At 40.0% G+C, this 19570-nt stretch overlaps 2 protein-coding genes across 4 annotated transcripts; both read left to right on the top strand.

Moving 5' to 3' along the window:
* The first annotated feature begins 156 nt into the window (after positions 1 to 156).
* slc2a2 (solute carrier family 2 member 2) lies at positions 157 to 9056 on the top strand. Of its 2 annotated transcripts, none has more exons than XM_078277341.1 (12): positions 157 to 171; positions 886 to 978; positions 3991 to 4199; positions 4858 to 4982; positions 5231 to 5346; positions 5444 to 5606; positions 6328 to 6434; positions 7231 to 7311; positions 7646 to 7750; positions 8060 to 8161; positions 8327 to 8530; positions 8626 to 9056. In XM_078277341.1, the coding sequence occupies exons 1-12, from the start codon at positions 157 to 159 to the stop codon at positions 8827 to 8829; spliced, it is 1524 nt and encodes a 507-aa protein (XP_078133467.1). In that variant the 3' UTR covers positions 8830 to 9056. The 2 variants fall into 2 exon arrangements, with proteins under 2 accessions (XP_078133467.1, XP_078133466.1); XM_078277340.1 differs by having other exon boundaries at positions 883 to 978.
* Positions 9057 to 11247: 2191 nt separating this feature from the next.
* On the top strand, positions 11248 to 19120 carry LOC144534807 (eukaryotic translation initiation factor 5A-1-like). Of its 2 annotated transcripts, none has more exons than XM_078276847.1 (5): positions 11248 to 11326; positions 12492 to 12664; positions 12797 to 12901; positions 14435 to 14566; positions 15335 to 19120. In XM_078276847.1, the coding sequence occupies exons 2-5, from the start codon at positions 12503 to 12505 to the stop codon at positions 15392 to 15394; spliced, it is 459 nt and encodes a 152-aa protein (XP_078132973.1). In that variant the 5' UTR covers positions 11248 to 11326; positions 12492 to 12502; the 3' UTR covers positions 15395 to 19120. The 2 variants fall into 2 exon arrangements, with proteins under 2 accessions (XP_078132973.1, XP_078132974.1); XM_078276848.1 differs by lacking the exon at positions 11248 to 11326 and adding an exon at positions 11401 to 11595.
* Positions 19121 to 19570: the final 450 nt, after the last annotated feature.

The following is a 19570-nucleotide window of genomic DNA, read 5'->3' as shown; positions in this document are numbered from 1 at the left end:
CTTCATTTATGTGTAAAAGTACTGTCAACACTGTAGATCTGTGTGTGTGTGTGTGTGTGTACACTCGTTTGTCGATTGGTGAGTGGACACAGCGTGATCAAGCCTGCACTCTTCACTGATCATTACCAACCTCCCGGCTGACACTTTAGACCCATCATGGAGTCGGGAAAGGTAAGATGAGTCTTCACAAATACATTCATTACATGTTTTTCATGAAATGGTTATATACTCTACCTTTTCCATTCTAAATCATGTAAGCAATATTTGCAAACCAGTGGCTTGTCACTATATTGCTGATATTTGAAGCTTTAGGTTACATTTACGACTCGGACCTGAAGGAACAACCAGCTCTTTGATCATCAGTGTGTTCTGTGTTTGCATGGCAATAACTCAACTTGACAATCCCGGGGGTGTTTGTTGTTGTCTTTGCTGTTCTGTTTTTTAATTGTGTCTTAATTAGGTTTATTAGTCACTGTGCTTTACCACAAGTTGCCCCTTTCGGGACATTGAAGTTTTCTAAGGTTTAAAGCACTGTTATTTAGGATATTGAAATTAATTAATTTCTTATGTCTGCCACAATAAGAGAAAAGATGTTTATAGCACATGCAAAATGTTTCATTTAAGCATTTATTTGTAACTTCTGTATAAGCATTCTTATGATTGTCAGAAATAGTGCACAAAGCAGTAATAAATCCATCAATAATGTGGATAAAGTCTTTTTTTCTGCATTTCTATATGTACTTTTATTTGTGACCGTGTACTATGCGAGTACAGCTGAGTGGCTCATGTTCTTCCTTGTGTGCATGTGCATGCTAGATTGTGTGTTTGTTCATGCATTCATGTGTGTCAGACCATCTAAATGATTACCTTTCCCTCCTGCAGCAGCTAACGGGTACATTGGCCCTGGCTGTGTTCGCAGCAGCTCTGGGGTCCCTGCAGTATGGCTACAGTCTGGGAGTCATCAATGCACCCCAGAAGGTATTTGCTCTACTTTAACACAGGCTTTGCTCACTTACTGGACCATCTTAACTGCCTCAGCATACTGATATTTGCATGCAAATCAGCCAGTTGGAATAAGCTTACTCCACCCTATGGCCATTTGCCGTAGAAGACAAGTGTAAGTACTCTCTATACACTTTTCTGCAGCACTGGAGATACTGTAATACTATGAGAGACCAAAGAACAGACTTACCTTTTCTCAGTGTCTAAAGAAATAACTTTTCCCCAAACGTTTCCCAAGTTTTCTTATGTGTAATGATGAGTAGGACTTTGAGTGCCTCTCCACCAAACACATGTCTTGTGGAATGGCAAACAAGTCAGAATGTGAACAGACTACACCGTCCAGCATTGGTCATGAAGTACGCCTTTATTGGCCCCCCAGTGGATTGCATCTCAGACTGTGTGGAGGAACAGCAGCTCTGGCAGACAAGAGACATGCTTCCTTCTCTGTTGACAGCCATTTCTGTCATAGCATCGGACAATTAAAGCTTACCCTTATGTGGATATTGCTCAGGACAGACAGCATACAGCAGATCTATTATCTACGTGATATTCACGCATTTTCTTTTTAATTCAAAGGTTGTGATCTTGTTAGGCCAAAAGATGCCACAAAGCTTCCTCAGGCATCCATTGCGTATTGTCTTCATTCTTTTCATATCAGCTTTGGTTTCCCTCCATAATTCAGAGCTGTATGTCAGGGCGAATTTTTATCTTTAGCTGTTAAATAGATGGACCTTTGTTTCTAGGCTGTATTGCTTGGACTTGACCAAGCAATACCACCCATCACTTTCCGTAATCTTGTATTGATATTGTCCTGTCTCCTCCTGTCTTTGCTAATAAAGCTGCCATAAATAAGTCAAGTTCTCCACAAACATATTTATTAAAACATGTACTGGAGGTGTTGTATTGATGTACATCATTTGAGTTTTAAAGGGGTTGATGTTAAGACCTGTTTCCTTGGCAAATATGTTGAGCTTTTTTGTCTTCTCTTGTATGTTAGCCAAATAGAGATTGGGTAAGGTTGATAGTATACTTAAAAAGAAGCTTCTGTTACAAACACGCTAAACTATGCGTGCTCCTTAAAACCCTAAAGACCACCGCTAAAAGGTTAGCCTAGCCGGTAACAAAAAAACCTGCTGCCTCCTTTTCCCTCCGTGTTATGTTCAATGTGAGTGTGAGTGGCGTTTTCACACCGACAGCCTTTAGTTTGGTTGAATCGAACTAGAGTTTGTTTGCCCCGCTGGTGCGGTTCGTTTGGGCAGGTGAGAACGCAGCAATCAAACTCTGGTGCGCATCAAAAGCAGACCAAACAAGCGTACCGAGACCTGCTTGAAGAGGTGGTCTCGTACGCTTTCAATCGAACTCTAGAGCGGTTCATTTGTGGTGAGAACGTGATCCGTACTCGAACCGCACCAACTATATGTACTCCGCAAGTCTGAGGTAATGTCTCCTGTAGTCAGGTGTATTTAGCAATCTGCGATGCAGCAGAGCAGCAAATTGTAGCAGCTTGCAGTGTTTCTATCACAGAAATAGACTGCAGTCAAGCTTCCCGTCCGTCACTCGTATCTCCGTGGTCAAACCAGCTGCCGCTAAAATTGGAGACAGACGGCGGCAGAGCAGAGCGATGTCTCGGTGACCAGAGCAGATGTAGTAACGTCTCTTGCGAAACAATGTCTGATACTTTTAATGAAATGAGCTGTTTTGACCACTAGACCAGAACACAGGACCTTCTTCATGTCTTTACTTTCTTGCTCCCGCCCCCAGACACATCCGACCAATAAGAGGGCTGGACATTTTTGTCTGATTTGTAATGAAGCATTTTGGTACGCTTGGATTTTTCCAGTTGTGAAACCAAACCAAACCGACCGAGGGCAAATTGCTCCAAGTTTACTAACTCACCAACTGATTCGGACCAAAGCAAACAAACTACAGGTGTGAAAACGCCCTGAGACTAACTAGCCTGGAGTAGGGTCACTGACTCACCTCAGACTCTGCATAGTTTGCGTTCGGAAGACGACAACTGCCTCAGGGACCGCTCCGGTGCTTAATTGGCTCCTTTCTGTCAACGTCCATGACGGGCCAGCCCTGCTCCTCCTTTGTTGTAGCAGTTCAGATTTTTAAAAAGGTGCAAAAGCTTGTAGTGGGGGAAACAAGAAAGTCTTTCAGTCCTTTGTCGAAGTGTTCTTCAGCTAGCAACCTCTGCCCTACAGCCGTTCGCTTGAGGCCTGGTCTTTTCGACTCACCTCCAGCAGGAAGCAACCTTCTCCAAAATCACAATCATCCCACACACCTGTGACTAGAGGTTATATCAGCACACAACCCCTTCCCCCTAATGTCACATTAGTCTGACCCTGCCCGCTTCCTGAAGGACCCCGACTAACCCTTGCCTAGCCTTACCCTGCTGTTGGATACTATGAAAACACCAGCATACTCACTGCGAACCCTGGTCTGCTTATATAATGGTGTCCAGCTAGAGGACCTTGTCAGTCACTGTCCAGGACCCGAGCACTCCATCACTGCCTATTACACACAAAAGTAGTCAGAAACGTCATACAACTTCCGAGTCCTATTTCATGAATGCTCAAGTCTGATTTCATAAATCCTTAATTTCAAATCCGAGGCATCAGTGCGCGAGTTCAAGTCGAGACATGAGTCCATAGAAAGTGACTCAAGTCCAGGACTCGAGTACTCCAGCCCTACATGAAAGAATATTGAATGGGATCAAATTTAATTGAATTAACATGGCAAAATGAAAGATATTTTCATTCCTTTCATATTTCGTCCTTTTCAACTGACATCTTCTGACATCTAAATGTAATGTTGCATAATGAATGTCAGAACTAGCTATTCATGTTTGTAAATTAGATTTTAGCTGAATTGATCCATGTATGTATGTATGTGTGTGCATATTTTGTGTCTGCCTTTTGATCTGTCTCTGTGTGTGCAGCCGTGATTGTACCTCTTGATGATACATTAACATTTCTGTCATAGGTTATTGAAAAGCATTACGGCCGGTCCCTGGGGGTGTGGTCAGAAAGGGTGACTGCCCTGTCAGAAAACAGCACAGACAAAGTAAAGTTCTCAGAGGCTGGACAACACCCTGACGTGATCAAGTATTGGTCATTGTCTGTGGCCATCTTCTCCATTGGTGGCATGTTATCCTCCTTCCTGGTGGGATTTGTGGGAGACCTGAGAGGGAGGTGAGGAAGGAAGGATAAAATAATATCAGTACGCTTTATGAAAGCGTGAACATTTGCTGGAAAAAGGAACACCTGAGAAAAATGATGCTGTATGGAGAATGACAAGCGTGATGAGAGGAGAGATGTAGGCAGACATTATTTTGAAAAGACTTACAAGTTAAACCAGCATCAATATGGAACAATGCCTAGGTACTCGTGTCTGTATCTATTTATTGAAATTTATTGAAAAGATTTGTGGTACAGGATGTACAATCCTCTATCCCAGACTCTAAAAGACACAAAAACAAATATATATACACATACATATATGCACATTCACATTTTATAAAAACACATTAATTTCATAATTGAAGTTTTCTATCAATTCATAAATAAATTACATAAATTATTACATAAATTACTGACAAGCTTTATAATTATACATTACACCTTTTGACAGGCAAAATGCATCCAGCCTATTCTTAAAGGAATTGATAGAAGGGGAATGCACAACTTCTTCTGGAAGGTCATTCCATGATTTTTACTGCACGGAGTGTGAAAAAGTTCTTTCTCTTTTCAGACAGGCATGTTCTAGGTTTTAAGAGTTTTAAAGATCATCTATCATCTGTCTTTCTCTGCATCTCCCTTTGCCACTTTTCTATCTCTTTCTGTCTTGCAGGGTAAAGGGCATGTTAATGGTCAATGTTCTGGCTGTAGCTGCCGGACTGCTGATGGGTCTTTGCAAGATGTGGAAACCTCACATCATGGTCATCTCCGGCCGCGCTGTTATGGGCTTTTACTGTGGTACAGTAAAGCACATGTTGTAACCTTTAATTCATGCTTACATCATTTATTCAGAAATCCCAATATGTATGAAGGCAAGTTGTCCTTATTATCATTAGGAATATTCCCCTTCATGATCATATTGACAGCTAATTGTTTTGAGGAAATTAACAAAGGTTCCTAAATTGCAGGCCAAAAATATTGTCCAATATTGTCATATATCCAGCAGCGAATGTTTGTTTGAAGTCCTCATGATGTGTGTGTTTCAGGGTTGACATCTGGGCTAGTGCCTATGTACATTGGAGAGATTGCACCCAAAGCTTACAGAGGGGCTCTGGGAACATTACACCAGCTGGCTATTGTTATGGGCATCCTAATCAGCCAAGTGAGGTTCACTCACACACATGCACAGCAGCATCTTTGCTTGATGACATATCTGAACTTGTAACCTTAACTGTATGTGTGTTTGTGTGTAAATGTAGGTAATAGGCTTGGACTTTGTGTTTGGTAATGATGATATGTGGCCCCTATTGCTTGGTCTGTCTGGAGCTCCGGCAGTTTTGCAATCGCTATTGCTGCCTCTATGCCCTGAGAGCCCCCGCTACCTTTACATTATACTGGGCAAGGACCAAGAGGCTAGAAAAAGTAAGAGTTACACCCAACAACTCTACGTCATCCTTTCTCTTTCCCTTTAGTTCTCTCTTATTGAAACACAGATACTTTAAAGCAATTGTTCAGCAATTTGGGAAATACACTTGTAACTTTCTTGGACAGAGTTAAAAGAGAAGATCAATTCTTGGTTATCTTAACTTAGAACTAAGTCTGGAAACAGGGGGAAACAACTAGCCTGGCTCTGTAACAAAACCCACTACCAGCACCGCTAAAGCTTATTATTAAAATGTTGTCTCATTTGTCTAATCTATGAAAAACTGCAGCCAAGAGATATTCTGGCACATTAACACCTGCTTTTTTCTACGAGTGAAACAAAGAAGATATATGATAATTTGAGATATAGCGTGTTTATTTGGAGGTGCTGGTTGACAGAGTTGTTACAGACAGAGCTAGGATAGTTGTTCCCACCTGTTTCCAGTCTTTAAGCTAACCTAAGCTAACCGGCTGCTTGCTGTAGCTTCATAGCAACTCTCTGCATCAAGCAAATAAGCATATTTTTTCTAAATGCAGAACTGTTCCTTTAAGTACATTTAATGACAATACTTGTGTACTTTCTGTAAAGTAAAAATAGATTATCACCTTTCCATTATGGTACTGCTACTTGTCTGATCTGAAAACATTTCCCACCACTGCAAACAAGTCATTTATACAGACTTCTGCCCTTTGTCTCATTTTTCTCTGTGTTGTGTTGCAGGTCTCTATCGTCTAAAGGGGGCGTATGATGCTACTTTTGATCTGGAAGAGATGAGGAAGGAGAAAGAGGAGGCAGACAGGGAGCCCAGAGTGTCAATCCTTTCTTTGGTAAGTCTCTATATAAAAAGAGGCTCACTTGAAAACTATTATCAAAACTTCCTAAACATTATCTCTTGTGAATTTTACTTGACCTTTTTTTGGAGGAAATTGATGTTTGGATTTTGAAATAAATAAGGCAGATAATCTCTCTGGGCCACCAGAACACTCTCAACACTTTTCACTATAACTATAATAGCATTCCTTCTCAGGGTGGACAGAGACAATCTGTCAACCATCCAAAATAATCAGTAACCAAAGTACACTGATGAGCTCATGCAATGACTTGATGGTAGTTAATGTTAAATCATTAGTTATATATACTGCAAGTGACCAAAGTTCAAACTAGGGCAACTGAGGCAGGATCTGAAAAGATGAGATCTGGAAGACCTTCAATAAGATGCAACTAACGTTTTGACACCAGAGTAACGCAGATGAAGACTTAAGTTTATGCATACCTACACCTTATTGAAAAGGTCCTACTATAACTATTTTATTTATTTAAAATGCTCTTTCTGACACAACTGTGGTCGGCTCCCACGTGAAGCCAAAAGATTTCTGCAATTGCAAAACACATTCAAATATTTATTTCATGCATAAGAGCAGACAATAAAAACAAAAATGATCTTGTTTGACATGGCTCAAGTAGTTACAATGTAGTTCACATACTCCAATAGTTCAAAATAAGGCATAAGGACAGGAAAGATAAGACAAGAAATTCCCATCTGGTTAAACAAAGTTAAACAAAAATGAATGTGTATGGTAGTTGTGCAGTGACAATATCTTACTGTTTTATATTGCCATGAAGATCCGCTCCTCCGTGTACAGACAGCAGCTGGTTGTTGCCCTCATGATGCACCTCTCCCAACAGTTTTCTGGCATCAATGCGGTGAGTGGCAAATTAATTCCAACCTTCCAACTCCACACACTTTTTCCTCATCTCATTCAGTTTGCTGCAATTAAACTAAATATTTAGTGATTTTGACATGATAAGATGGCAGGGAAATCCTTGTTCCCATGTCAGAGCATAGTGTATGTGCACATCAGCAGTATCTGGGTTTTGTTCATGTCCTTACAAATGTATAGCACACGAAATCTGTATTGCGCTGTTGTAAAATACCTTACTTACCCGCCACTCTCCCGAAACAAAGCAAACACACAAACTGCTCCTTTTATATTTCACTTTGTAATTACAGAAAATCTATACTTGTTTTGTCTTCAAGATCTTTTATTACTCTACGGCTATCTTCACTCGGGCTGGTGTCGGTCAGCCAGTCTACGCCACTATAGGAGTCGGGGTCATTAACACTATCTTCACTCTGGTGTCTGTGAGTAAATACATTTACATGCATACAGATGCAAACACACAGACGCATACACACACATCATGCACTGGAATTCTCTTCTTGCTTCTTTACAGACACACCAGGTACACTTACATTTTTTGTGATCAAATGTTTTTTGGATTTTCTTAGTAGTACAGAGGATACCACATATACTCGCACGCACGCACGCACGCATACATGCACACACACACACACACACACACACACACACACACACACACACACACACACACACACACACACACACACACACAGGTTTATCTGCTCCCTAGAGTGCGCTGTATGTTCTAGGTTGCACTGGTGGACAAGGCTGGCAGACGCACTCTGACTCTGGTTGGTGTGGGAGGGATGTGCTGCTGTGCAGTTGCCATGACAGTGGGCCTCACATTGCAGGTTTGTTAAATTCAGTCAGAGCTTTAGTCTGTCAGCAGCTTGGGCTGAACTTTTATCTACCTATGGGACTGCAACATGTTTCTAACGCAGTACTCTTTCTCAGGCAGCATTTGAACATTTCAAGTAATACAGAAACTACGATGACTGATGTACTCTTCCCATTAGGATAAATACTCATGGATGAGCTACGTCAGCATGTCAGCCATATTCCTCTTTGTGAGTTTCTTTGAAATTGGTCCTGGTCCCATTCCATGGTTCATAGTTGCCGAACTGTTCAGTCAGGGACCTCGACCAGCGGCCATCGCTCTGGCTGGCTGCTGCAACTGGACCAGCAACTTCATCATAGGCATGACTTTTCCATATATACAGGTAAGCAGAAAAGACAAACATACAGTATGTACTGTCAACTCACAACATCAGACACCCTGTCACTTCTGATTCCTGTCTTTTTTTCGTCTTTTTAGACTTGGTTGGATTCTTATGTTTTCATCCTGTTTGCCGTGCTGCTTCTCGGTTTCACTGTGTTTATTTATCTTCGGGTCCCTGAGACCAAGGGCAAAAGCTTTGAGGAGATTGCTGCTGTCTTCCAAAAGGGCCGCAAAAAGTCGACACAAAGTCCCAAAGACGCTACTGAACTGCAGCAGCTCAAAACAGCCACAGATGCTTGACACAAATGCTCTGTATTTGTGTGGTCTATTTGTATGTGCATTGAAAGTGTGCATCCATCTAGATAGATAGATAGATGCTTTATTGATCCCCAAGGGGAAATTCAAGAATCCTCTGTCAGTATTTCAAGTGTTTATGTACATTTATCCTTGTAGTAGCCTATAATTATAATTACTTGGTGAATTAAGGATTTTTTATTTACACAATATGACATTTTCATAATGTAACTTGTCCGTTATATGGAGTCGTGCTTACATTGAATCCAAATATAAACTTGTATTGTGACTTGTCTCGCATTGCCAGATCTTCCTCCACAGCGCTGCGGAGGAGGCTTGGCTAGTGGAGCGGAGCCACGGTGCCTCTGCAAAATAGCCTCGGGAAGGAACTTGTTTTGGTGGAACGTGTAGGTTCAAAAGTTGTTTTAGTCGTGCAACAGAAAACTCAGATTGGACAGATAGTCTAGCTAGCTGTCTGGATTTACCCTGCAGAGATCTGAGGAGCAGTTAACCATAGTTTAAAATTACAACACAAAGAAAGTGGAAGGTAACGGACATCCGGCCGAAAATAGTGTCATCTGGTGGAATTTCCTGCAGAACGAGAGCCATCCCGTAAGTGGAACGTCGTGGATATAGACTAAAGTGGCGTTTATCATTATGGAATTACATAACTATTTGTATTTGCAAGGGGTTGCTTGTATTGTTGAATTAACACCTGACTCAGCAGTTCCCCTCAGCTCTACTGAGCTTTATAACGTCTTTTATTGATGTGGTTTTCCGGCTTTAGTGTTTTGGTTCACTTCCACTGCTCTCATAGCTTTGTTTTTTGGCCACAGCAGCAGGGAGTCGTTTTTATCAAATAAGGTCTAAACAACCACTGTCCGCTACCTGCCCAGCACCAGACAGAAGACAGACAAAGTCCAAACTGCAAAAACACAACTCCAGATGAATGCTAATATTGCCCTAAGCGTGCTGGATTTGTAAATAGGCAACTGTTGGCTAGGAAATCTGTCACTGTTGTGTTTACAGCTTGTTTCTGAAAAACTAGAACAGTGGAATTAGTGCACCAGGAATTGAATGAGTATTTATATTTGCAGACCTCTAAAGAGAAGTATTCCTCTAGTAAGTGTTATACTGTATAGCAAAATGTTACTTACCACATCTGGATTTTACCTGTAAGTCCACCATTTTCAGTCTTTAAATATAATCATAAGCCCGCCTTTAGTCAAATATGTGTTTTGCAGTCCATGTAGCCCATGTAGATGAGTCTTTGGCAGCAGCCCGGGTTGGAATCTGACCCCACACTTTGCTGCGTGTCATCAACCCTCTCTTTCCCTGTTTCTTAATCTAAGTCTAATAAAAATGGTTACTTTACTTGAATGTTTGGAATGATGTGTACATATGTATGTATGAGTTTGACATTAGAAGGCTGTTTTCATCTACTGAATGGGGGAGAAAGGACCTGTGTTCAAGGCATGGCAACTATAGTTCTGAAGCCAATAGCAGTCCAATATGCAACTAACAGAAGTGTGATGTAGAAATAATGGACTTTAAATGTAGTAGGAGACATCTTGTGTCCAACAATTACACTTTTGAAACAACACATATTTGCATAGTCATATATTATTAGAAACGTATCAGACACAAACTATTATTCAAAGCAGAGTATTTTGATACACCTTATCACATGTCTGAATGGCACCTTTAAGAAAACAAAAACTTGTGTTTTTATCCAGTCAATAATAGCACACTGTTTTAGGAAACCCTCATTATTTTATAGCCAGTGGCTTTTAGAAGATCCACGTAGAGATCAATCAGGGAGAGCATAGAGCAGATGAGTGGCAATGACTTATGTTTAACCGACACCAGTGGACAGTTATGCTGCTTTCAGACAGTTCCTTTGTTGATCTTCAACAATAAAAACAAGAGCCTACGGTGCAGTGTTTTGCATCATCATAGTTATACACATTTCTATATATACAGGTAGTTCTACCAAAGAGACAATGGTACAATATGGTACCATAAAGGATCTCTGTTACAATTACATTCACAGATGTTTTGTGTTCTGGAGGTATATAAAAAAACTGGACTTGTTCTTTCCTTTCAGAGTAAAATGAAAGAAGTCATTCACCACATGATAAGTTTAAGCAACTATAATTATGTCCAATTTCAAAGCTGGGAAAATGATGGTAGAAGTAGGCCTATTCATATCCTCTTGAGTAAAAGTAGCAATAACCCACTGTACAAAAAAACAAAATACTCTGCTACAAGTAAAAGTCCTTTAAAATGCACTTGAGTAAAAGATAACAAATATTAACACAACATGTAGGTAAAGTTTGTATCACAAGTTATGCACAACTAAAGGTTTTTTTTTTAAATAAGAAAAAAAAACATTCTACCAAGCACCTCCCCCTTCCACGCGCCTCTTCGCCTGCACTTCCTGCTGTAGAAAAGCTCTACGCATGCGAAGTGACTCTTCCTATTTCGTGTAGAAAGACACAAGGTAAGGAAGACGTAGGGGCTTATAAGTAACATTTTTTTTTTTACTTTTTTGGAGCTAACGTTAAGAATCCTATTGTTTTGCGGTGTAGTGACTTAATGTATGATACTAGGTGGCATTTGTCGTCTTGGGAAGTTAATCGGTAACTTAACGTTGGCTAAGTGTGACGAGGTTTGCAACAACTGAAAGAAGTTTGCGCTTTAGCTAACCGTAGCAACAGTATCGTTAGCCAGTGTCAATCGGTGTGGGTCGTGTTTGCACGTTAATTTACGGTAGGTAACGATGACCATAAACGGAAAAAGGTGGGAACCTGAAGCTAGCTTAACGTTACTTTTAAGCTTTAAGCTAACGTTATGTTAGCTTAAAGTATGCTGCTCATATGGCCTAACGTTAGCTGCCACGTTGATGGTGTTTGCCAGCTAGCTAGTATTCTAACCTAAGCTGCCCAACGTTAGTCACTCTAACGCCAACTTAACACCTCTTAGATTTCTTAATCAAGGCGATAAACTAGCTAGCTAATGCGGCAACTAATTATGAACTAACTCGTTGGGTGTTTCCCCCGGACAGCGTGTAGGCCAACGTTAGCTAGCTAGTTCAATGAGAATTTGAGATGACAGCAACATGGCGTAGTCAATTCGTAACATTAGCAATTCACGTTAGCTGTTAGCTTTTCGGATAGTTGGCCAGTGAGAGAGGTTGCTCCACCTTGGATAATTGTCTGTATTTACATGAGTATTGTAAATACCAAAACATATTGGAAATGTTAAAATTAGAGACCCGCTTTGTCTTGGAAAAAATAGTTGCGTTATATACGTCGAACAATGCAGCAAAGCACTTTTAGTTGCAATTTCACTCTCAGATTTCAGGTTGATTGTAATGCACTTATGGCCCAACCACTGTTGACTTGCTTTCTGACAGCTGTTTAGGGGTTCTAAGCTGTTCTTGGCAACGGTAGTGGTCCTAGTTCTATGTTAACAATTTAGTGTTACAAATCTGTGCTCACAAGCTACCACACGACAAAAAACGGATTATTCCCTTTTTTATATTTGCACTATTGGTTTTTAATATTATTCCACACACACCCACACAATTGAAGCGTATTGGTAATGCTACTGTCACAAACATTTGGTTGTTCATGTGTTCTTTTGCTAAATTTTTTTTGGTGTAGAACAGCACATCATGACTGATGTCGATTTCCAAAGTGGGGATTCCGGGGCCTCTTCAACATACCCACAGCAGTGCTCTGCATTGAGGAAGAATGGCTATGTCATGATTAAAGAGCGTCCCTGTAAGATCGTTGAAATGAGTACCTCCAAGACTGGCAAGCATGGACATGCAAAGGTAAAACCTCATTGTGCATCCTTTTGGAATGAAGAGCTTTAGACACTTTTGCAATTTAGCCTGATGTTTTAACCCCCAGTGCTTACTTGGCCTGAGGCCAGATCTAATCAGTTATGTTTTTTTCCCCCCCAGGTTCACCTTGTAGGAATCGATGTCTTTACACAGAAGAAGTTAGAAGATATCTGCCCATCTACCCATAACATGGATGTCCCAAATGTTACAAGAAAAGATTACCAGGTGAGATGTCCCTGTTAGATATCTATTAGTGTAACCTATGGCCACCAAGGGGTTTGCAGGATTTGCAGTGTATACTTCATATTCTGTCATTTCGTACTGGAAGTCAATTTAAAAAAAAAAAAGAGAGCCTGGCCAGTATCGGGTGTTTTGGCATTTGTTTGGACCACCAGTGCATCCATTTCACATAATTTTTTTTGAATTTGCTATAACCTAATCCTAATAATAAAGTGTGATGTGTGAAAATAAATGCTTTTTCGATAGCTGAACGGGTGCATCGAATGCGTCAGAGCTGGGCTGTCTCTTTATTAATTGTGAAAGGATATACCGAACTGGTTGAACAGGTTCTTGGCTTGGCCAACGCGCATTCTCTGCTGTCCTGTTAGAGGCCTCTTTTGGGAAAGCAATACTCTCTAATAACACAAAACAGTGGTTGGTGTATTAGTGGGGAGATGCGTTTTTAATTTTTCCAACAATGTGTGCTGTATAGTCTCTATTATATTGTTTACATGTGGCAAAAGATTTTTGTAAATAACATTTTTCCTTTAGTATACTTCTGCCACACCCACACAGGGTCTGTGAGGTTAAATATGGGTCAACTGTTGGCAGTGGCCAGTAAAATCGTCAGGCCATCATCTACTTTGGCAGACAGAGAAACTGCACAACAGAGACATGTTAGGTTAGCGGATTGAACAAAGCTACACATTTGAAAGTCGATTGCAACTGCTATATAAAAGCAACACTAGAACCTTACTTGTTTTGACCGACGGATGAAGTTCACTGAATTCTAACCAATAAACGTGCACACATGCCCACTTGTTTATCAACTTCACTACCGTGCGTATTAACTTTGTCCAAAGCAATCTGTGTTGACGAGCGGGAGAGTGGCAGTGGACGCACTTGAAGCAGACCGCTGTTTTCGATCAGAGTAGAGGAGAAATTAACAGTAACATTGTCAAGTGGTAGTAAATGTACAGTGTAGGTCCCAAGTGAACTTCCTCTCTTGCTTCAAAACATTGCAACAGTGAATCATTTTCCTGTTTCTTTGTTGTCCCAGGCTAAATATCCTCTGTATGAATTCAAATGTATTGATATTATAGTTTTGCACGAAGGCAGACATTCATGTATGCACATGCGTGTGTACAGTGCCCTCCCACCCCTGCAAAACAGGGCTCCCCCAAAAGCCCTGGTGTAATTTGAATATTGGAATTGACCATGTAATGTAAATATATCAAACATTGAATGGCATCATTCTTTAAATTTTATTTCTAAATGTTATTCCTATATTAATTGCATACATTTCAAAAGTGGCAGATAAAATTGTGCGCCAGGCAGTGAAAACGGCTAATTTCAGACCCTGCATATTCCACAATGACTCAGGTGGACAAATTTCAAACGCAATGTGTCAAATGTTCTTCTGATCTCATCCTAATTGGGCCTTTTTTATAAATACAGTACATGACATAAACCCAGGATTAGGATGACTGGTGCTAGTTATGCTTTAATTTCTCTTTCTTTGCCTGGTGGCACATTTAGGTAATAGACGTCTCCGAAGGATACTTGTCCCTGATGGATGATGGTGGAAATACCAGAGAGGACCTTAAACTGCCAGATAATGAGCTTGGCAAAGAAATCGAAAAGAGGTTCGATAATGGTGAAACTTTTATGGTGAGTTTCTATGGCCTGAGGGTGAGAAGAAAAAAAAAAAAAAAATCTTTTTACCAGCAATGGCTGAACTAGAGTAGCTGTACGGTTAATATCTTTTCATTAGTATCTTTTTGTATGTTGCATGAGAGAGAGAGAATATTGTTTTTCCTATAAGAAACATTACTGAAAATACTATTATTAAAATCTGTTATCATTAGAGATGTTCCGATACCAGTATCGGTATTGCCTCCGATACTGCCTAAAACGCTGGTATTGGGAAGTACTGGAGTTAATGTACCGATCCAATACCACGTAATAAAGCCCTAAAGAAAATCTACGTTAAAGTAGTTTATTTATGTTCTTTTTCCGTTATGACTGACTGTCAAACTGGATAATAAAAGAAAGTTCTGGGGTGTTCATTGTTTGTGTGTTCATGTTTCACAAAGAGTTTAACCTGAGCCAGACCGACAACAAAGATAGAAATAATATCACATCCATACAGGGATAGTAGTATACAGTACACACTGGTATCGGATCAGTACTCGGTATCGGCCGATACGCAAGTTCAGGTATCGGAATCGGTATCGGGAAGCAAAAAATGGTATCGGGCCATCTCTAGTTATCATACCTGTTCACTTGACATTTCATGTCAGATTACTGCCAAAAATGGACATTAGAGTTGTTAAATATGTGTAAACACAGCCTGTGAAGTGTCTTTTTTTTAAATGGAGCTAGTTAGACAGAATTTCAATTCAATTTTTAGATCATAATTTTCTTCTCCTTTTTCAGGTCTCTGTGCTGAAAGCCTTAGATGAAGAAATGGTAGTTGGCACCAAGGTTGTGTCTTAATGTGTCCAGGACGACGCTGGAGGACCTCCCACTTTGTTCTCCAGTATGGCTTTGAAGCCTCGCCAAAGCTACTGGCCTTCTCCCCCACACACACACACACACACACACACACCCCTCCACTAGTTTCCCTGCCGGTCCACTGAAACCTGGAAGCTGGACTGGGTTAGCTTCTTCAACTTTACCTTGGGGGGTCAGGGCTGACTGACATTGTCTTCAATCAATGAAGTTATCAACCTGTAGCCGTCAACAGCTTAACTTTGCAATGGCTACTGATATTGTTGCAATTCCTAACATTCCAGCGTCTCATAACATTGTATGGGTGACTTTTTTTTTTCTTCTGTGCATTACTTTTTAAATCCTGCAAATTGACCTTTTTCTCTTTTGAGTTAAGTTGTCTGTGAGTATGTATTTTAAGGCTTGTTTACAGTTGAGATGCTTCACCTTGCTTTCAACCTAAATTCCCCCATCAAAGGATTTTATCTCTACTGGCTGACTAACACCCCCAGCAAGCTCCAGCTCCTACCAAAAAAAACAAAACGAATAAAAAATAAAAAAAACATAACTTCATTGATGGTTGGAATATGCCTTTCTGCCTTTGACAATTAAAACATGCATGCACATGCACACCTATAATTGACCTGTATACACATGCCCTAGCAGCTATTAAAATGTAAACCGCAAACATTTTATTTACCGGGTCTCAATACGATCGTTCTTTTGTAGCAGGTGTCTGGTGTCTCAGTTGTTCTGGAGCTGAACACACCTGGAAAAGGGTGGCTGGCTGTGGCCATTTTCTCCTCTATGCTTTTAAACATTTTCCTTCCACTTGAGGCCTTTATGAGCGACAAATGTATACAAACTTTTTTTTTTTTTTTTTTTTTTTTTTTGAAAGAACAAAACACTGAAAACCTTAACTGTTAGCAACTTCACAGTGCTAAAGAGAATTCTTGGCACTCAGTTGTGGAAACAAGAAACCATTTAATTTCTTATAAGACGTAGCCAAATGTAGATGGTAGTTCCTCTGTGGGTAATCTAAAGTCTTGCTGTCACGGAAGACACTGGTGCTCAAGAACAGAATAGTTGAGGGTCATATTTTGGGGGTGGGGTGTTTGGGAGGGGGGGTAGAGAAGTAGTTGTAGAAAGTAATTTCGGGGCTAGGTAGTTTCCAGTTCAATGGGATTTTTAAGCATTTTGAGCAGAGTTTGCACTCTAGGATGGATTGTGGCTCTCAAACATTTTTATGAAATAAAAGTACCAATATGGTGACTGGTTCTCTGTTTACATCCACACAAAGTATTGGGGACATCTGGTAATTGTAAGAAAATCAGAATGTGTTTACATGCACTGCATTGATGTGGTTGCTGTAGAATCTGCGTTTACATGCAGATAGTCCGTTTTCTTCTCTACCTCTTACCGTAAAATTAGTTCCAAGTGTATTTGCGATATATTTGAAGCGCAGCAGCCGGAGTTTATTTTCCTTGTTTTTCTGATCCGAGCATTTGCACTGATGGTGCAGTGAGGAGGGTGGACTCTAGTGAAGTTTCAAGAATGCATGTGTTAAGAAATTTACAGATAACCTGCTATTCAGCTATAGAAATTACTTTAGACTGGTTTGTTTTAGACTGACTTTGGATTTTAGCTATCTTCTGCACTGTTGTCATAGCAATACTTTTCTTATTTCTATTTCCTAGTTTTGTTTATGATCCTGTGCTCTTGTTAAAAATAAAATAAAGTCAGTGAAGTGTATACGTGGTCAAGAAATTTGATTTCTCTAGCAGAAATCCCTTAGTGTTAACGTGACATTTTATGTTTGGTTACTGCCAAAAATGGACAATAATCAGATTAGTTAAATACGTGGAAACACACTCATTGTAATATTAACATTGGAAGGTATTCTGCCCAGCTTTCAAATTTGTCCTTTGTACAACGGCAGCAGTTCTGTTATTGTTGTTCTGTCTTCAGTCCAGTGAAGTATTATTTTTTTTTACTTCTGTCAAGACACCAAAGTAATACATGGAATGTTATGTTTATTAAGTTCTACAATCATTTTGTTTCAACATTCCGTTCTTGTTCAATGTGTGGTGTTTTCCCTGAAAAATATGTTAGGAGCTATGGCGTCACAACAGTGGCTTCCAACTCAGTCTTTTCTCTCCTGGCCGTCTAGATTTTCACTTATGGTATAAAACGGTACAACAATAGTACTCTGGACTGCAAGGCCAAAAGATGAAAGCCAGATGACTGTACTCATTGTACTGGTACATTTCATATTCATGTATTTAAGCTGGAGGAGGAAAATATCGATCTAAAGGCAGCAGTATAGTACGCATTGACTTTGCCATGCGCGCCGTTAAGATGACTGACGTTCGATGGCAGATGGGGGGGGGGGGGCACACTCACAGGCAAGAATACTTGGGGACTCCCTGCTTGCTTTCATGAGCAAACAAATCCTCTCAAAACTACAGCCTGCAGTTCCTAGACCTGATTTGATCATTCTCTGGGAGTAAATGAGCTCCAAGAGGGTGTGTAAGATGTAACCTGTTAAATGCAAATTGCAGGAAATTCCGTCTTGGGGTAATAAAATAAAGCTGCACAAAACTTAAACTAATTTGACCGTTGAGCTAACACACTGTGGCATTCTGCTCTGTCCTATAATTTGATTGCAAACATGCCCTTGTGCATTTAGTTTCTAGTATACTGCTTCTTCAAATACACGGCTAGATTTCCAAAAGTATCCAAAACCTAATGTCCAATCAATGGCGCATTTTAATAATTGTGGTATGAGGTTTCTAGATTATTCTCCCCATCACCTCCTCAGCCTCAACAGAAGTTGAGTCTTCCTTAACCCATATTAGTGCTCTGTTAATTTATAACAAATGTCAGACACAGGGAGATTGACTCTTTTCTCACCCTCCGTTCCCTCCAATTATTAAACTGCTCTGGCCTCTGATGTGTAGCGCTAATTGCTACCACACGTCTCGTCAATGATCCTCTACCTTTTAGCTGTCTCTCACATGGAGACAGGTGACGGGACTGACCTCTGATTCCATTTGAGAATAGGTTTAAGGGAGATGTCCTGTAGTGGTTAGCTTCACATGCTGATCTAGGATCATAGACTGCTTGCGATACAACTGCAGAACGACTGAGGCAAGTGTCCAGGGCATTTTCTCAGGGCTCCAAATAGTGTTATGAAATGGGTTACCTTAATGGTGTCAGCAGTGAGTATAATGAATATTCATTATTAGAATAGTTTTTTTTTTTGTTTTTTTTTATTAATTTGTCTCACGAGTTTATACTATTCTGGAGATTATGACATTTCCTGTTTTCCCATCTTGAGTTTTCTCTGGTGCGTCTCATCAAAGATGCAAGATGTTTCTTTCTCTCTGTCTTTTAACTCTATTTCAATTTTCTTGCAAGAAATGTTTATTTGTATATCCAGAACACAGGTACAGTGTATTGTGTTAAAACAGGGAGTAGGTGAATTACTCTTGTATGTTCCTGGTGTATGCTGGGGAAGGGGTTTTAGTGCGTTTCCGCAGCTTGGCACAGGTCTCTTTCTTCCTTTTGCTAAAAACTATTTCTGGGGGAAATCTAAACTTAAGCCTCTTCTGGAACACAAAGATACATGTGCTCCTCTATTCTAACTAATGTATGGCTGCTGTCTTAAAAATGACACCTGTCTGTTTTTTGTTGTATAGGCAAAATAAAGTTCATTCAGATGTTACTGGCTACATTTCTCAGCTGTCTTCTCTTGTTTTGTGCAAAATGTAACGCAATACAATTTCTCGTTTTTTGATTACCCCCTGGACAAAATAACTCGACCATTATTAAGCATAAGAGCCAGTTACAATTACTAGCTCAAAGTATAGTCACAAAAAAACGATCAACTGTCAGCATGTTTGCTAAACAGATCATTGAGGGATGCTTGGGGTCGACCTTAAATCTATCTACATGTTTTCACACTACTGGAACTTAATTTATTTTTTTATTTTTTGTATTTATCTCGAACAATCAACAATGTTGCAAGACATAAAAAACATAAAATAAAACAATCGGAATCTAACAACAAAAAACTAAATAAAAATATAAAAGGGATTAGTTCGAGAAGGAGCAGGCAGAAGCAAATAGCTTATAGATAGATAGATAGTTGCTCTCAGTCAAGAATCTATACTAACAGAT

Source organism: Sander vitreus, chromosome 20 (assembly GCF_031162955.1).
Source record: "Sander vitreus isolate 19-12246 chromosome 20, sanVit1, whole genome shotgun sequence".
In the NCBI taxonomy this organism is placed as follows: domain Eukaryota; kingdom Metazoa; phylum Chordata; class Actinopteri; order Perciformes; family Percidae; genus Sander; species Sander vitreus.
Note: the sequence above shows the minus strand (reverse complement) of the source record. Positions and strands in the feature narration are given on the sequence as shown.

Coding starts and splice junctions, on each gene's coding strand:
- slc2a2 (XM_078277340.1), top strand. Junction 979..3,990: donor TCATCAATGCACCCCAGAAG/GTATTTGCTCTA, acceptor TTTCTGTCATAG/GTTATTGAAAAGCATTACGG. Junction 4,200..4,857: donor GTGGGAGACCTGAGAGGGAG/GTGAGGAAGGAA, acceptor TCTGTCTTGCAG/GGTAAAGGGCATGTTAATGG.
- LOC144534807 (XM_078276847.1), top strand. CDS start 12,503: ATGACTGATGTCGATTTCCAAAGTGGGGATTCCGGGGCCTCTTCAACA. Junction 12,902..14,434: donor TTACAAGAAAAGATTACCAG/GTGAGATGTCCC, acceptor TGGCACATTTAG/GTAATAGACGTCTCCGAAGG. Junction 14,567..15,334: donor ATAATGGTGAAACTTTTATG/GTGAGTTTCTAT, acceptor CTCCTTTTTCAG/GTCTCTGTGCTGAAAGCCTT.